The sequence below is a fragment of the Narcine bancroftii genome, chromosome 2, assembly GCF_036971445.1.
Source record: "Narcine bancroftii isolate sNarBan1 chromosome 2, sNarBan1.hap1, whole genome shotgun sequence".
Taxonomy (NCBI): Eukaryota; Metazoa; Chordata; class Chondrichthyes; order Torpediniformes; family Narcinidae; genus Narcine; species Narcine bancroftii.
Genome location: NC_091470.1, coordinates 200,791,817 through 200,809,028, shown reverse-complemented (window position 1 = coordinate 200,809,028; position 17,212 = coordinate 200,791,817). Strand labels below are relative to the sequence as shown.

Below are 17,212 nucleotides of genomic sequence, written 5' to 3'. Positions count from 1 at the left end.
CTCACTTCTCTTGCTCTATATTGCATCCCCACTTTCTTTTTTTTATTCTCTCTCTGCCTCTCCATCTTTTTTTATCACACATGAAGGTGTAGCATTTGGTGTGACAGTATTACAGCACCAACAACCTGGGTCTGAATCCAGCTCTATCTGTAAGGAGTTTGGATGTTCTCCCTGTGACCTGCGTGATTATTTTCCTCTGGGTGCTCCGGTTTCCTTCCACCCTCCAAAGACTTATGGTCTTGGGGTAATTGGGTGGCATGAGTCTCTGGCCTGAATCAGCTTCTACCGTGTTGTAAATAAAATTTAAAATTTATTTCAGATGAGGAACGATTGGATCTTACTGTTTTGAAGATGTGTTTAAATTTAAACTTAGACATGCAGCACAGTTGCAGGCCCTTCTGCCCAATGAGCCCATGCTGCCCAAATATCCCAATTAATCTACAACACCCATATGTTTTGAAGGGTGGAAGGAAACCAGAGAACCTGAAAGAAACACACAGAAACAGTGAGAACGTGCAAACTTCTTACAGGCAGCGTTGGATTCGAACCTGGGTCGTGAGCACTGCATTAGCATCGTAATAACTCGCCGTGCCACCCCTGAACTGTGCTGCCCCAAGATCAGCTCACAGAAAGATTTAGATTATCTGGGTGAGTGGGCAGATGGAATTGATCTCAGACAAATGTGAAGTGATATATTTTGGGAAGTTAAACCAGGGCAGGAATTACACATCAAAAGACAGGGCTCTGGGGAATATTGTTGAACAAAGAAACCTTGGGGTACAAGTACATAGTTCCCTGAAAATGGGAACTCCGGTCAAAAGGTTGGTGAAGACATACAAGTGGTAAATTGGCCTTCATCTGTGGAGGCATTGAGTATAAGAGTCAGAATGTCAGGTTACGGTTGTACAAAACATTGGTTGGACTGCACCTGAAGTCCAGTTCTTGTGTACAAACGGCTCTGGTCACTTTGCTGCAGGAAGAACATGAATAGGCCAGAGAGGGTGCAGAAAAGACTGACAAGTATCCTGTCTGGATTGGAGGTCTCGAGTTATCAAGAGAGCCAGAGAGGCTAGGACAGTTTTCCTTGGAACAGAAGAGGCTGAGAGGCGACATGGTTGAGATGCATTAGAAGGATAGATAGGGGAAAGAGCCACGGCCTGGTTCCCATGAGAGAGGACTCGGGTTTAGGGTTGGGGGGGTGGCAGTGGGGAAAATCTCACAAAGAGGAGTTGGTATCTGTAATGAGCTACCAGGAACAGTAGGCAGGAGCGGTAACAAAATGGAGGAAGCATCTGGATGTATGTGAATAAGCGGGACATCAGGAATATGGAATTAATTCAGGCGCATGGGACTAGTACAGACGGGAATGATGGTCAGCATAAAAAGGGTGGGCTGGAGAGCCTGTTTCTCTACAACAAATAATAGCAAAGGGCTTTGGCAGTGGAGTTATTAAGTTCTGTGACGAAGGCGCTAATGTTCCACCAAAGACAATTTGGCGCTCCAAAGGAAAGATAAGGTTCTGAGTGTACTCATGCAACTAATAGATCCTTTGTATGTCAGTTCATTATGTTTCCACAGGCACTGCCTGGTTATATGGTGATTACTCTGTGTAACATTCTCACCCTTCCCCTACCCCCTCTCCCTTCCCTTTCTCCCTCCTTATTCTCCCCTCCTCTCCCCCTCTCCCCTCTCCCTCCCCTTTTTCCCATTCCCATCTCTTCCCCCCTCTCCACCTCTCCTCTCTCCCTACCTATTCTCCCCCTCTTCTCCCCCACCTCCCCCCACTTCTCCCTCACTCCACAGCTGTATGGCAGACTGTACCGTGTGGTTGAACCCAAGCGCCTTCGGCTGAATGCAGCCTTGGCACAATTGGCAGAGAAGCAGGCGTCTCTCGCTGAGGCACAAGCGAAGTTAAAAGAGGTAGGTGCAGCTTTTCCAGTGAATGCTGTATGCTTCTCTAAACTTTCATACAGCCAGATGGCTCAAGGTTTAGTGTTCTTTACTCTCTCTGTTTATTCCCTTGACCATCACCATCTTCTGTTCAGCAAATCCCTTCCTTTAAATGCTCCAGATGATCCTTTTCACCCAGAGTTGGAGCTACTGGCCACCTTAGGTCAATCACATTAGCTGCTTTCAAGTGATCAGACTCAGATAATGAGCCAGCAGACTCGGCCGGGAGAGTGCAGGTGGGACGTTCAGGTGGCTGTGGAGAAGACGCCTTTCTGTCACCGAGTCCGAGTGAATGCCGGCTCCTGTGGACTGTGGCCATAGTCCCACTGCTGCTTTCAGGTGCAATGGGGGATTCTCCAAGCCAGAGAATATACCTACAGGAGGAGGATTAGGTAAGTGCTCCTCCTGGCCGGGTTCTCGACATTCAGGTGGCCACCCGACAGCCGTATTGGGGTATTCTGACCACCTGAAAGCGGCTAATGAAAACCTGTTCCAGGCCCTGCTTTGTTGGTGCATAGACTGGTGCGGTGTTATCAACTTTCATTTATGCAATCATAAAGTGGCCATTCAGCCCACAGTGCCTGTGCTGTCTCTCCACTTAGTGTAGAGACTCTTCTCCTTCCTGTTCTCTCTCTGTCAAACCTGCAAATGTTCTGTTTCAACAATTGCCTTTTGAGATTTCCTGTTGAAGCTGCTTCCACCGTTCTTTTCAGACACCTGGTCACATCAGATCACTGTGTCTCATTATAAAGTCGGTGTTTCAAGCCTGAGCCTTCCCTCCGTGGAGATGGTGATAGAAAGTGTAGACTGGAAGGTGGCACTTTTCTGGTTTGGCATTAAGTGCCACTGTTATTCTCAGTCAAGGTTTCCCCTCTTCCCCCAGGTTGCCGAGAAGCTGGAAATGTTAAAAGAACAGTATGACGAAAAGCTGACTCAAAAGGAGGAGCTGCGCAAAAGGTCACAGGAAATGGAAATCAAACTGGACCGGGCTGACAAGCTGTTGTCTGGTCTGGCTGCAGAGAAAGTACGCTGGGAAGAAACTGTGAAGGTGAGGAGATGAAATTGAGGTCACATCCTCCAGAGATGGCGAATCCGAAACTGTCTCATGGAGAAGCAGTCACGGAGTATATTCATGGGAGAAACAAGATAGTCTGCAGACGCTGTGATTGTAGTAAAAACACTGAAATTCTGGAGGAGCTCAGCTGGTCTATTCAGCATCTAGGACCTTTTTGACAAAAATATATTGCCGATGTTTCAGGCCTGAGCCCTTCTTCGAGGAAAAATCAGAAAAGGCAGAACAGGATAGATCGGAAAGTCTCAGAATTCAAACAATGGGGGAGAATCCAGACCAACAAAAGGTGTTAACTGGATATGATAAGGGACTAGGTGGAATTTATCTCATCTGTGCAAAAGGAGACAGGGAATGGAGGAAGCAAGGGGGTAGGGAGGGGGGAGGAGACGAATTTTAATGAAAGCCAGAAAAGTCGATATTAACCCCATCGGTTGGAGGGTAGCCCAGTCAGAAGATGAAGTGTTGTTCCTCCAATTTACAGGTGGTATCAGCCTGGTAGTACATGAGACCATGGACAGATGATGGCAAGGGAATGGAATGGGGAATTGAAATGGGTGGCCTCTGGGAGATCCACGATATTGCGGCAGACAAAGCAGAGGTGCTCACAAAATGATCACCCAGTATGCATCTCGACTCTCTGATATAGAGGAGATCACAGCGGGAGCACCGGATGCAATAGATGACCCCTGCACAAGTTGCTTCACTTGGAAGGACTGTTTGGGGCCCTGAGGGTGCTGAGGGAGAAGGTGTGGGCACAGGTGGAGCATCTCCTGCAGTCACAGGGGTAGGTCCCAAGGGGATGATTGGTGGGGAGGGAGGAGTGGACAAGGGAGTCATGGAGGGAGCGGTCCCTGTGGAAGGTGGAGAGGTGAATATATGTCCAGCAGTGGAATCACGTAGTCGATGGTGGAAATGGCGGAGGAGGATGTATTGGATATGGTAGCCAGTGGGGTAGTAGGTGAGGACAAGAGGAATCTTGTCCTTGTTGCATGTGGGGGCGGAGGGAGCCAGGGTATATTGATATTGAGGGAATCATGAGAAATTGAGCATGGTTCTGATCAGCCAGGAATTAAGCTCCATTTAATTGTCACATTATTACCTAGTAGGTTCTTGTGCGAATAGTCCAAGGGGTTATCTCTAACATTCACACATCTGAGTAAAGGTCACAATTTAGAGTTACAATGAGAATACAAAAGTTATCCAGTGCTAAACAAGGGTAGCATGTCATGGGATTCGTTCAGGAGCCTGATGGCTGTAGGGAATAGACTATATTTAAGCCTGTTGGTGCTCACTTTCATTAATTTGAGCCTTCTCCCTGATGGGAGACCATAAGACATGGGAGCAGAAAAAGACGATTCAGCCCATCGAGTCTGCCCCATTTAACATGAGCTGATCCATTTTCCCACTCAGCCCTGGCTATCTCCCCATAACCTTTCATGCCCTGGCTAATCAAGCGCCTATCCATTTTTGCCTTAAAGACACCCAGTGGCCCACTACACTCAATTGCCTGCAGCAACGTAGTCCACAGATTCACCACCCTCTGGCTGAAGAATTTCTCCGCACCACTGTTCTAAGTGGACGCCATCAGTCTTGAAGAGATTGGTAGGAGAAAGAAGAGAGTGTGTCTGGGGTGTGATGGGTCTTTCCTGAGCAGCAGGAGATGTAGAAGGAGCCAGTGGAGGAGCAAGAAGTTGCTCTGGGCTGCATTCACTGCCTTCTGCAACTTCATCCAGCCTTGAGTAGCGCAACTCACTGTGATCTATCCAGCAAGTCTGCTTTGAATAGTCCACCTGTAGAGTAGCTGAGGGATACAGATGACCATGCCGATCTTTTTTGTCTGCTTTGAACGTAGTGGCGTACCTGGTGTGCGTACCTGACCATCACTTGCAGTGAAGTGTAGAGGGAGTGCAGTGGGGGACTGAAAACATTTCCTTGAGGAGCACCGATGTTGAATTCGATGGTGGGGAAGATGTTCCCCAACGTTACTGATTGCTGACTGCCGGGCATTAAAGACTATCGAATTAATAATAGAATCATCGCTTTTCACCTTGCAGCTTGGTCTGAAAGACATGGCTGGGTTGAGATATGTAATCATGCATTTCCTTGAGCTCACAGATTTATAGATAATGTGGTGAAAGGCCTTTCTGTATCCCAGATCTCCTTTAGCCAGGGAAACCTGCTTCATTTGGTGGAGTCCCTCTACACGGCTTGTCTACTGTCTTCTCACCATCCTGATGCAGTTTGTCTGCTCTGTGACAGGGGCTGGATTCTGACATGGGCTACCTGGTTGGAGATTGTCTGTTGGCCTCAGCTTTTCTCTCATACATGGGACCCTTCCTGTCCAACTACCGGGATGAGATAGTTGCCAACATCTGGATGAAGGAGGTGAGTGTCAGATCTCAATCCCCCTTTTTCATCGTACCTCAATTTTACCCTCCGCCCAGAATCAAGATAAGGTTGTTTTTTCTTTCTATCTAATTGTGGTCATTAAGGTTGCAGAGGCAAGGACAGTGTACAGAAAGTGCACTGTACAGAAAATGGGCGATCAGAAACACTTCCAATCCCTGAAGACTACACCTATGGATTGGTCGCAGAGCACCTGGGATAGCTATAGCGGTACTGAACTTGCTGTGGAACATCCTGGCTGTGGAAACTGTGACGGACCAATACTTCCCAACCTGTGGTCCACTGGTTTGTTACCTGTGGTCAGCAAAGACGCAGTGATTCCTGATGTACTAAACAGTGGCATGGGAGGGACTTGTGTTCCACCCCTCTGCCACCACCCCCCCCCCCCAGCCACTGGTGGTCTGTGCTAAGTTAAAAAAAAACTTCAGGTGAATTGTGTGAAGGAAGGTGAGAACTGAGACAGGAGACACATATCAGTTATGGGCTGAAAATGTGTTCCCCCCCCCCGTAATGGTATGGATTATATATGCTAATTGGCTCAGGCCGGACCGCCCCCTGATGACACTCTTACCTGGAATCCTCCCCTGGGACCCAGGCCATAAAGGTCGGGCCACCTTTCCCTTCCCTACACTTCCCCTAGTTTGGATCCGGGCCAACTCAAGACTTCTGTGCAATAAAGCCTATCGTTTCCCTCAAGTCTTTGTCATTGCAACTACTGGGGCAACCGATAGTGCCCAACACCCCCTTTCAGCAATGGCAACCTGGAAACACCTAGAAAGCTAATGATAGTCTGTATTACTACTTCATTGGGGTAAGGGATGAGTGTTAAGGCTGTGTGTTGTCGGGAGTGCCAGATGTGGGAGGTCCTGGAGTCTTCCAGACTCCCGGATGTCCATATCTGCACTAGGTGTGTCGAGTTGCAGATTGTCAGGGACCGTGTTAGGGAACTAGAGCTGCAGCTCGATGACCTCAGGCTGGTTAGGGAAACAGAGGTAGTCATAGACAGGAGTTACAGCCAGGTGGTCACGCCAGGGCCACGGGAGGATGAAAGGTGGGTAACTGTTAGGAGAGGGACAAAAGAACGTAAGGTGCCAGAGACGAGCCCTGTGAATGTAACCCTCAGCAATAAGTACGCCTCTTTGAGCACTGTTGAGGGGGACATCAAGGTTGGGGGGAGTGACAGTGGCTGTGCCTCCGGCACGAGGTCGGCCCCTGTAGCTCAGAAAGGGAGGGAAAGGAAGAGGAGGGCAATTGTGGTAGGAGACTCCATAGTTAAGAGGACGGATAGGGGATTCTGCGGACGCAGCAAGGAGAACCGGATGGTGGTTTGCCTCCCTGGTGCCAGGGTCCGAGATGTTGCTGCTCGTGTCCCAGATATCCTAAAGTGGGAGGGACAGGAGCCAGAGGTCGTGGTACATGTAGGTACCAATGACATAGGGAGAATTAGAGAAGAGGTCCTAAAAAGTGAGTACAGGCAGTTAGGTAGGGAGTTAAAAAGAAGGACCGCAAAGGGGGTAATCTCTGGATTACTCCCTGTGCCACGTGACAGTGTGAATAGAAATAGGATGAGGTGGAGGATTAACACGTGGCTGAAGGGGTGGAGTAAGGGGCAGGGTTTTAAGTTTCTGGATAACTGGGACCTTTTTTGGGGGAGATGTGACCTGTATAGTAAGGACGGGTTACACTTAAATCCCAGGGGGACCAGAATCCTGGCAGAGGTATTTGCTAGGGCTACTCAGGATCCTTTAAACTAGAATGGTTGGGGGGAGGGAACAAAATAGTACAGAGCAGTAAGGAGAAGGTTAGAATGAAAACAATGAAAGTTTGTAGTAAGTATTTGAATATGGATGGGCAGGTGATAGAGAAGGGAAATGCTCTGGAAGAAGATAAAGGGCAATTGTCAGGAAAAGTAAATAATGTTGTTCTTAAAGATGAGGGAAAACAGGGATTAAAAAATGGGAAATCCCTGAAATTCATATATTTTAATGCCAGGAGTATTGTAAAAAAGGTGGATGAGCTGAAGGTGTGGATTGATACTTGGAAGTATGATGTGGTAGCGATTAGTGAGACATGGTTGCAGGAGGGATGTGATTGGCAACTGAATATCCCTGGGTTTCGTTGTTTTAGGTGTGATAGAGTCGGAGGGGCAAGAGGAGGTGGGGTTGCATTGCTTGTCAGGGAAAATATTACAGCGGTGCCTAGGAAGGATAGATTAGAGGGCACATCCACGGAGGCTATTTGGGTGGAACTGAGGAGTAGGAAAGGAGAGGTTACACTTGTAGGGGTGTATTATAGACCACCCGGAGGGGACCGAGGCCTAGAGGAGCAAATCTGTAGGGAGATAGTAGATATTTGTGATAAGCACAGGGTTGTAATTATGGGAGATTTTAATTTTCCACATATAGATTGGGAAACACATTCTGTGAAAGGAATGGATGGGTTAGAGTTTGTGAAATGTGTGCAAGATAGTTTTTTACAACAATATGTAGAGGTGCCGACCAGAGAAGGAGCAGTGTTAGATCTACTGTTGGCAAATGGGATGGGTCAAGTGACGGAGGTTAGTGTTGGCGAGCACTTCGGGTCCAGTGATCATAATGCCATCAGCTTCAATGTCATTATGGAAAGAGAGAAATCAGGGCCAAGGATTGAGGTTTTTGATTGGGGAAAAGCTAGATTTGAGGAGATGCGAAAGGACTTGCAGGGTGTGCATTGGGACAATTTGTTTTATGGGCAGGATGTAGTAGAGAGATGGAAGTCTTTTAAAGATCAGATTTTGAGAGTGCAAAAGCTTTATGTTCCTGTTAGGTTAAAAGGAGGGGCAAAAGGTTTGAGAGAGCCGTGGTTTTCAAGGAATATTGGAAACTTGGTTCGAAGAAAAAGGGAGGCGTACATTAGATATAAGAAGCATGGAGTTAAGGAGATGTTTGAAAGATACATTGAATGTAAGAGGAATCTTAAGAGAGGAATTAGGAAAGCTAAAAGAAGGTACGAGAAAACTATGGCAAGCAGGGTGAAAACAAATCCAAAAGAGTTCTACAAATATGTTAATGGTAAGAGGAAAGCTAGAGACAAAATTGGTCCCTTAGAAAATCAGAGTGGAAAACTGTGTGTGGAACCTAGAGAAATGGGGGAGATATTGAACAGTTTCTTTTCTTCGGTATTCACTAAGGAGAAGGATATTGGGAGATGTGGGATAAAAAAAGCAAATTGGGTAAATATGGGGAATATAGAGATTACAAAAGGTGTAGTTTTAAGGCTTTTGAAGAATATAAAGGTGGATAAGTCTCCAGGACCAGACGGGATCTTCCCCAGGACATTGAGAGAAGTGAAGGAGGAAATAGCAGAGGCTCTGGCGGTAATTTTTCGAATGTCATTAGATATGGGGATAGTGCCGGAGGATTGGCGCATTGCGCATGTGGTTCCGTTATTTAAAAAGGGTTCAAGGAGGAAGCCTGGCAACTATCGGCCTGTAAGTTTGACGTCTGTGGTAGGTAAATTAATGGAGAAAATTCTTAGAGATAGTACTTATAAACATCTGGATAGACAGGGTCTGATCAGGAGTACTCAACATGGATTTGTGGGAGGAAGGTCATGTTTGACCAATCTGATTGAATTTTTTGAAGAGGTGACTAGGAATGTGGATGAGGGTAGCGCAGTGGATGTTGTCTATATGGACTTCAGTAAGGCCTTCGATAAGGTACCACATGGAAGGTTAGTTAGGAAGGTGCAGTCTTTAGGTATAAATTTTGAGATAGTCAAATGGATTGAACATTGGCTGAAAGGGAGAGGCCAGAGAGTGGTAGTGGATAATTGTCTGTCAGGTTGGAGGCCGGTGACCAGTGGTGTGCCTCAAGGATCTGTATTGGGCCCATTGTTGTTCGTTATATACATTAATGATCTAGATGATGGGGTGGTGAATTGGATTAGTAAATATGCAGACGATACTAAGATAGGTGGAATAGTGGATAATGAAGAAGGTTTTCTAGGATTGCAGAGGGATTTGGGCTGCTTAGAAAAGTGGGCTGAAAAATGGCAGATGGAATTTAATGCTGATAAGTGTGAGGTGCTTCATTTTGGTAAGAAGAATCAGAATAGGACATATGTGGTAAATGGGAGAGCATTGAGGAATACAGAAGAGCAGAAAGATTTAGGAGTGACGGTACATCGTTCCCTGAAGGTAGAAACTCACGTGAATAGGGTGGTGAAGAAGGCTTTTAGTATGCTGGCCTTTATCAATCATTGCATGGAATATAGGAGTTGGGAGGTGATGTTGAGATTGTATAAGACGTTGGTGCGGCCTAATTTGGAGTTCTGTGTGCAGTTCTGGTCGCCTAATTATAGGAAGGATATAAACAGAGTGGAGAGAGTGCAGAGAAGGTTTACCAGAATGTTGCCTGGGTTTAAGCATCTGGAGTATGGGGAGAGATTGGACAGATTGGGTCTTTATTCTTTGGAGCGTAGAAGGTTGAGAGGGGATTTGATAGAAGTATTTAAGATTATGAAAGGGATAGACAGAGTGGATGTGGATAGACTATTTCCGTTAAGAGGAGGAAAGATTAAAACAAGAGGACATGAGTTAAGAATTAAGGGGCAGAGGTTTAGAGGTAACATGAGGGGGAACTTCTTTACTCAGAGAGTGGTAGCTGTGTGGAATGATCTTCCGGGAGAAATAGTGGCGGCGGAGTCAATTGTATTATTTAAGAAAAGGTTGGACAGGTATATGGATGAGAGGAAGATGGAGGGTTATGGGCATTGTGCAGGGAGGTGGGATTAGAAAGGGGTGTTTGGTTCGGTGCGGACTAGAAGGGCCTAATGGCCTGTTTCCGTGCTGTAATTGTTATTATTATTATTATTATTATATTAGCTAAAGACCTGTGAGCCCAACATTGGTAGTAGAGGAGATACTGGAAAATATGTCTGAAGAAGAGGGTTAATGATCACATGGAAAGGCAGGAACTGAACAGACAGGGCCAGTGTGGCTTTTCCAGGGCAGATTTTGTTTGACCAATGCGATTGCATTCTTTTAAGAATGAACAGAAGGTATTAGTGAGGGCAGGCAGTAGATGTGATTCACATTGCCTTCAGTGCAGCCACATGGAAGCTGGTCTAAAGAGATGGAGCCCATGGATCCAGGGCAAGTTGACAAACAGGATCTGTAGTTGGCTTGGCAGTAATAAACAGGGGTAATGTTACAGTGCTTTTATTGTAATTGGATGCCTGTGACTAGTCCCACAAGGGTATGTGCTGTGACCCCAGTACGGTACATGAATAACTTGGAAGTGGATGACGGAGGCAAGATCATAGGGGTGTGGATGGCATGAAGGTTGGTGGAATTGTTGACAGTGAGCCAGGCTACACAGAGGTATTGGTGGATTGGGGAAATGGGGAGGAGTTTAATTCAAAAGTTCAGATTTATTGTCAGAGTACATACATGTCATCACATATAACCCTGAGATTCCGTTTTCCTGCAGGCCAAGCAGAATTTATACTATCGGTAATGCAAAAAACTGTACTAAAAATGTACACAAAAGAGAGGAATCTAAACCTAAAAAGAAATGTCAACAAATACAGAGTACATAAAAAAATACATTCCAGAAAATAAATATTCAATACTAAATAAAGTGCACAATGAGTGCCTGATTAAGTTTGTTATTGAGGAGTCTAATGGTGGTGGGGGGGGGGGTGCTTAGTAGCTGTTTCTGAACCTAGTCATACGAGTCTTCTGGCATCTATATCTCTTTCCTGATGGTAGCAGTGAGAACAGAGCGTGTCCTGGGTGGTGCGGTTTCTTAATGATCGCTGCTGCTCTCCGATGACAGTACATGTTCCATGCACATTTTCTCGATGGTGGAGAGAGTTTGCCTGTGATGCACTTGGCTGTGTCCACTACTTTTTGCAGGGCTCTTTGCTCAGAGGTATTGGTGCCCTCATACTAGGCTGTGATGCGCGCTTTCCCCACTAGACATCTGTAGAGGTTTACCAAGGTTTTCGATGTCATGCCAAACCTCTGCAAACTCCTGAGAAACTAGAGTCGCTGACCTGCTTTCTTCACAATGACATTTGTGTGTCAGGTTCAGGAAAGGTCCTTCAAGATAGTGACTCCCAGGAATTTAAATTTGTTCACCCTCCCCACCTCTGATTTCCCCAATCATCACTGCATCACACACCTCTGGTTTTCCCTTCCTCAAGTCCACATTCAGCTTCTTGGTTTTCGCGATATTAAGTGCAAGGTTGTTATTAGTACACCATTCAGGCAATTTCAAATACAGCGTCGTGATACAGAACAGTGTACAGGTCGCTGATAATGAGAAATTCTGCCTGGCCCACAGGGAAAAAGAATCTCAGGGTTGTCGTTAGGTCATGGACGTACTCTGACAGTAAATTTGAACTTTGATGCATTTTGTAAGCACTAATGAGTCTGGGACATATTCCCAATATACATGGTAGGGTCTTGGGGAATAATAAGGAACAGAGGGACCTTGGAGTATGTCCATAGATTATTGAAGGAGGCAACAAAGAAAGAAAACGTGTTTAGAAAGGTATAGGGAAAATGGCTTTCATTAGTTGGACATTGAATATTAGAAGCAGCGAGGTTCTGCTCTAATTGATTAAAATATGTAGTTGTAGGTGGTAGGCCGGGTGGTACTTAGGATACAGAAAGACTTGGATAGATTAGAAAAGTGGGCAAAGAAAGTGGCAGATGAAATACAAAGTTGGAAAATACACAATCGTACTTCGGAAGAAGAAATAGACGATTATTTAGATGAGGAGAAAATTCAAAATTCTGAGGTGCAAAGGGATTTGGGCGTCCTCGTTGACCTCCAGGCTGTGTAGGTGGTGAAGAAGGGAAATGCAGTGTTGGCATTCATTTCTAGAGGATTAAGGATGTAATGTTGAGACTATAAAGCACTGGTGAGATCTCACTTGGAGTACTGTATACAGTTTTGGGCACCTTATTTGAGAAAAGATATGTTGGCGTCAGAGAAGATTTTCGAGAATGTTATCAGGGATGGAAGGATCAGCATGCGAGGAACGACTGTCGGCTCTGGAACTGTACTAGTTGGATGAGGGGTCCTCATAGAGGCATTTTGAACACTGAGAGGTCTGGACAGAATAGATGTGGCAAGGATGTTTCCCATGGTAGGGGAGTCCAGGACAAAAGGGCACAACTTCAGGATAAATTTTAAAAATAAATAAATTAGTGCAAAAAGGAGAGTAATGTCGTGCCTGTGGGGCACTGTCCATTCAGAAATCTGATGGCAGAGGGGAAGAAGCTGTTTCTATGCTCTTTGGCTCATCTTCAGGCTCCTGGACCACCTCCTTGATGCTATCAGTGAGAAGAGAACATGGTCTGGGTGGTGAGGGTTCTTTTTTTTTTGTAATTCTTTATTTATCACACCAACACCGGAGATTGGCCGCACCTCTCCACGGTGGCTCTCTGCTCCGATGTGCAGGTAAGGCCTTCTTCTTTCTTCTCCAGTGATTTTCCTTCTTCCCTTTTGTCTGTTATTCTTACTTTCTCTCTTTTGGGTGCCATCTTCTGTCTGTTCTCTGTATTTTATGTTTATTGAGCTCTGCTTTTTCACATTTTTTTTTCTTTTCTCTGGAGAGGGCTAGTTCCACTCGACCAGCCACTACTCCATCATGTGACTCCCCTGGTGGTGAAGGTTTTTGAGGATAGAGGGTATTTTGTTAAGACACTGCCTGTTGTAGATGCCCTTGATGGGTTGAAGACTGATGCTCAAGATGCCACTGGCCGAGTTCATAGCTCTCTCTGGTCTTTTTCTGTCCTGTGCATTGGCACCTCCATGCCAGACAGCGATGCAACAGTCAGAAATGTTCAAGTGTCTTTGATGACATACCAAATCTCCTCAAACTCCTCATGAGGTATAGCTGCTGGCAGAGCCTTTTTCATGATCTCATTGACATTCAGGCCCCAGGACAGATCTTCAGAGACGATGACACCCATGAATTTGAAGTTCTTAACCATTTCCACTGCTGACCCCTCGATGAGGTCTGGTTCGTGTTCTCCTGATTTCCCTCGAGTGAAGTCCACCATCAGTTCCTTAGTTTTGCTAAAGTTGAGGGCAAGATGGTTTTGTGACACCACTCAACCAGCTGATCTACCTCACTCCTGTAGACTCTCTCATTGCCATCTGTGATTCTGCTGAGGACCATGGTGTCATTGGCAAATTTGTAGATGGCATTTGATTTGTACTAGCCACACAGTCGTGGGTGTAGATGAGTAGAGCTTTGTTGAGGTGCGTCTGTGTTGTCAGTGAGGAGGAGACATCATGGTAAAGTTTAGACTCCTCAAACTTCTCATCTTTACCCATTCCTTTCTATTTCTGTCACGGGAACTCCCTCCTTTCCCCTGTTATTCTCTTCAACTTGTGAAGCCCATCCTTTTTTTTTAAAATTTTTTATTTTTCACACCATAAACCACATTAATCATGATACATACTTTTTCCTTTTCAAATATATACAGTGCCATTTTCTCCCCCACCCCTCCCTCCTCCCATCTCACCCTCCCTACCTCCCCCCTCCCGACCATTTAAAGTACAAAATCTAGGATACATTAAACTAGTCAAACAATGTTGTCATTCAATAAAAATAAACAAGAAATTCCACTGAGTCAATTCTTTTCATTTCCTTCTCCTTTCGTTAATTTAGGTAGTGAATGTCCCCGGTAGGTTTTCGCTATTGTGTTTCATGTAAGGCTCCCATATTTGTTCAAATATTTCAATATTATTTCTTAAACTATATGTTATTTTTTCTAATGGAATACATTTATTCATTTCTATATACCATTGTTGTATTTTCAAATTATCTTCCGATTTCCAGGTTGACATAATACATTTTTTTGCTACGGCTAGAGCTATCTTAACAAATCTTTTTTGTGCATCCTCCAAATCAATTCCAAATTCTTTGTTTTTTATGTTACTTAGTAGGAAGATCTCTGGATTCTTTGGTATATTGTTTTCTGTAATTTTATTTAATATTTGGTTTAGATCTTCCCAAAATTTTTCTACTTTCTCACATGTCCAGATTGCATGAATTATTGTTCCCATTTCTTTTTTACATCGAAAACATCTATCAGATACTGTTGGGTCCCATTTATTTAACTTTTGAGGTGTAATGTATAGCCTGTGTATCCAGTTATATTGTATCATACGTAACCTTGTATTTATTGTATTTCTCATCGTTCCAGAACATAACTTCTCCCATGTTTCCTTTTTTATCTTTATATTTAAATCTTGTTCCCATTTTTGTTTAGTTTTACCATTTGTTTCCTCATTCTCCTTTTCTTGCAGTTTAATATACATATTTGTTATAAATCTTTTGATTATCATTGTATCTGTAATCACATATTCAAAGTTACTTCCCTCTGGTAAACTCAGACTGCTTCCCAATTTGTCCTGTATCTTGAGTTATATTGTATTTATCTTTCATTTGTTCAAAGGATAATAATCTATTTCGTGAAAAACAATTTTCTATTCTTTTGATCCCTTTTTTCTCCCATTCTCTAAAGGAAAGGTTATCTATTGTAAAAGGGAGTAACTTGTTTTGCGTCAATATTAATTTTGGTAATTGATAATTTGTTTTATTTCTTTCTACATGAATCTTCTTCCAAATATTGAGTAGATGATGTAATACTGGAGAACTTCCATGTTGTACCAATTTTTCATCCCATTTATATAATATATGTTCAGGTATCTCCTCCCCTATTTTATCTAGTTCTAATCTAGTCCAATCTGGCTTTTCCCTTGTTTGATAAAAATCTGATAGGTATCTTAATTGTGCGGCTCTATAATAATTTTTAAAGTTTGGCAGTTGTAAGCCTCCTTGTTTATACCATTCTGTTAATTTATCTAGTGAAGCCCATCCTTGACGTAGCCCAGCCCTAGTGAGGTGTTCAGGTTCCTAGAGTGCTGCAGTCACATTTACTGAATAATGTTTCCCACAGGTTAATGTGCGTGCTGTCCCATACTCACCTGAATTTGCCTTTGCAAGCTTCCTCTCGAACCCAACGATGGTGCGAGACTGGAACATCCAGGGACTGCCGACAGACGCCTTCTCCACCGAGAACGGAGTTATCGTAACCAGGGGCAACAGGTACTTTGGGAGCTGAGATAAATGTTCAGGGATTCGGGATCAGCCTAGCTCAAAGGTTTCAAGGATGCAAGTGTCCACCTGGAATTATGGCAAAGCATTGATGGAGCTCCCAAGGACTTCATTAGCATTTCATAGTTTAGACCACTGATCTCTTCATGGAATACTTGATCCCTCATCGACCCCCAGGCATGGAATCCCGGCACTGGCCTGGGGTGGGGGTTTGGCATTGGCGTGCTGGATGGAGGTTTGGGGGGGTGGTGGCAGCACTGGATGAGGGTGCTACCAAAGGTAAAGAGAACACATGCAGTTTCCTTCTACATTCAGCCTGTTGTCCCATTTGCTCTCAAAGGTCGAAACCTAATACAACATGGAGATTACCAAGGCCTGCTCTAGCAAGAAGTTGGCCACCGCTGCTTTTGGTGCAGGTTTCAGTTGATACGGCCCTGCTTTCCACTAAAAAGGTGCAATCAACCCCCTCTGGTGTTATCAACTCCCTTTCAATTCCCTGACATTGGATAGTCCCATTGACGCCCATGGGTCGATACTGACCACTTTGAAGACCCCAGGTTTAGACTGATGGGACAGTGTAGAAGAAGCTTCACTCTGTGTCTGATCTGTGCTGTCCCTGCTGTGGGAGTGTGTGACAGACAGTGTAGAGGGACCTTCACCCCGTGTGTCCAATCCTTGTCAGTCCTCTTGGTCACCTTCAAATTTGTATGATGAGCAAACTTGTAGGGCATTAGCAATTGGGGTTTGAATTCAGTGCTGTCTGTAGGTTCTCCTCGAGTCTTCGTGAATTTCCTGCCAGGTGCCCAAGTTTCCTCCCACCTTCAAAATGTACTGGGTAAGTTGGTCATTTGGGTGTAGTTGGGTGGCATGGGCTCATGAGCTGAGAGGGCCTGTTACTCTGCTGTATGTCTGAATGTATGACTTCCCATGCACAAAGCCATGCAGACCATCCCTAATCAGTCCTTGCCTTCCCTTTACTCTTTGCAGCCAGTGGTGTCCCTGCCACAATGGAGCAATCTGGAGGGAGGTCCACTCTACATCTAACTTCTGCTGTGCTTCCTGTGGTCAGTGACCCAGAAAAGTGTATTCTATCCGGCCACTGGAGTTCAAGCGAGTTTCCACACATGAGGCTGTGATTATAACCAGCAGCTATAGCTGATTATAGTGAAAGCATTGGAAGGACACAGTTTCATGATGTACTTATATTCACAGGTGGCCTCTGATGGTCGACCCACAGGGCCAGGCACTCAAGTGGATCAAAAATATGGAGCATTCTAAGGTAAGAGGCTCTGGCAGGCATCCTGTGTCTTAATCCAAGAGCAATCTAGTCCTAGCCGTTAGCTTTGCTGTGAAATCCAGTGATGTTGCCGTCACAGTGACAGCAACAACAGGCTCATAGCCACCCATACCCCCATGCCACTATGATGTCGCGTTCGCTGGGCTAGATTGGCGGTTGGAAACAACGTCTCCTCACTGACGATCAACGCAGGTGCATTGCTCTGCTCACTGGTTACCCGTGACTGTGTGGCCAGGCACAATTCCCATGCTATCTACAAATTTGCCAATGACACCACGGTTGTCAGCAGAATTACAAATGGAAATGAGAAACTGTACAGGAGGGAGGTAGATGAGCTCGTTGAGTGGTGTCTCAACAACAAC

The 17,212-nt window shown here is 45.0% G+C and overlaps 1 protein-coding gene across 4 annotated transcripts in view; it reads left to right on the top strand.

Moving 5' to 3' along the window:
* dnah2 (dynein, axonemal, heavy chain 2) overlaps positions 1-17,212 on the top strand; it is a 243,293-nt gene that overhangs the window by 177,986 nt on the left and 48,095 nt on the right. For all 4 annotated transcript variants that reach the window (XM_069920089.1, XM_069920087.1, XM_069920088.1 and 1 more), the window contains 5 exons: positions 1,804-1,920; positions 2,834-2,998; positions 5,282-5,407; positions 15,396-15,544; positions 16,766-16,832. In XM_069920089.1, coding sequence (XP_069776190.1) covers positions 1,804-1,920; positions 2,834-2,998; positions 5,282-5,407; positions 15,396-15,544; positions 16,766-16,832 — 624 coding nt within the window. The remainder of the gene's footprint in view (positions 1-1,803; positions 1,921-2,833; positions 2,999-5,281; positions 5,408-15,395; positions 15,545-16,765; positions 16,833-17,212) is intronic.